At 42.2% G+C, this 1,471-nt stretch overlaps 1 protein-coding gene across 1 annotated transcript; it reads right to left on the minus strand.

Moving 5' to 3' along the window:
• Nucleotides 1-12: 12 nt before the first annotated feature.
• Nucleotides 13-1,465, minus strand: LOC119343245 (the record flags this gene model as incomplete). The annotated part of the gene is made up of 2 exons (XM_037614323.1): nucleotides 1,343-1,465; nucleotides 13-1,259 (listed from the first exon to the last, which is right to left on the minus strand). Coding segments are annotated over exons 1-2 (1,320 nt in total), but the record flags the coding sequence as incomplete, so codon positions are not given.
• Nucleotides 1,466-1,471: the final 6 nt, after the last annotated feature.

The raw sequence follows: 1,471 nt of genomic DNA on the forward strand, positions 1-1,471 counted from the left end.
AAGAGTAGCAACTAGTGGGCAGGAGCAAGCAAGTATACCGGGGCTGTAGCTTTTATTTTCACATGCTTTTGCAAGCTTCTTTCCAAAAGTTCCTTCTTTGTTTTCATATTTCAGAAACTCGTCATTGACAACCAGCATGCAAGTATCATGATCATTTGCATAGTATTGTTCAGCACACTCCTGAAATCCTTCATTTGCAGTGGTAAAGACGGAGCTATCTGCATAACTATAGTGTGGGTTCAACACATATGCGGCCATGTGCAGTGGAGAATCTAGCCTTCCATTCATCTTCTTTTCAACAATGCCCATAGTATCTTTGTAGTTCCTCTCCAAGTTGTTAAATGCCTCCTTCATCTCCCTCTTTGCATTCACCAACTCTCCATACAACCAAGCCATCGATGGCTTAATATCCCCATCAACCAAACGAAGTACTCTCACCAATGGCTCAAACACCTTTATGCATAGGAGCACACCTTTCCAAAAGTTTGCATCCATCACCGTTGCCGTTGCATCCTTGCCTTTCTTTGTTTTCACATTTTTCATATCTTCCCAAGCTCTTTCAACCACCATATACCTTAAAGCATCTTTCTTCTCCAACAAACTTTGCAATGTGAGAAAAGCGGAAGCAAATCTAGTCACCCCCGGCCTTATGATATCTCTCCTTTTTGTAGCAACCCTCATCAATGCCAAAGTCTTGTGATGCGCATAGATGAAGATGGTGAGGTTCTTTGCTTGATCAATTATTGTTTTGAATCTCTTGAGGCTGCCAATTCCTTGGAGCATTAAGTTGATAGTGTGAGTTGCACAAGAGCTCCAAAAGATCTTCGGCCTCTTCTCAAGCAACATTTTCTTGGCTCCCATGTTATTGGAAGCATTGTCCGTCACCACTTGCATCACATGCTCCGCCCCTACCTCCTCAATTGCGCTGTCCACTAGCTGAAATATGACTTCACTTGTATGTGACACATCAGATGTTTTCTTTGATTTGAGAAAACTTGTCCCCCCACTGCAATGCATGCACAAATTCATTATGCTCCTCCTCTTCATGTCCGTCCATGCATCTGTCATGATGGTGCACCCAAGCTTTATCTTCTCCTTCTCACGTTCATCTAACAAACTCTTGGTCCTTGCATATTCATCACTCAACAACTTCTCCCTAAGCTCATATTGAGTAGGAGGCTCATATCCAGGACCAAATTTGCCTATGGCCTCACACATTTGACAAAACTCATCATTGTCAAGAGCATTAAATGGTATGCCTACAAGCAAAGGAACAAAACCATGCAATCAAGCAATCATTTCAAGCACAAGCAAGCAAAGAAATGAAGGACTCCAGAATTACCATGTGAATACACCCATCTAGCAACATATGGTGAACATTGACCTCTTCTCTCCTTGAATAGTGCTTCATTCATACTTAGCTGCTTCAAGGCTTCCTCTTTGCTTGATTTACCATCAATAGGACGCACAA

This window comes from Triticum dicoccoides, unplaced genomic scaffold (assembly GCF_002162155.2).
Source record: "Triticum dicoccoides isolate Atlit2015 ecotype Zavitan unplaced genomic scaffold, WEW_v2.0 scaffold120839, whole genome shotgun sequence".
Classification (NCBI taxonomy): Eukaryota; Viridiplantae; Streptophyta; class Magnoliopsida; order Poales; family Poaceae; genus Triticum; species Triticum dicoccoides.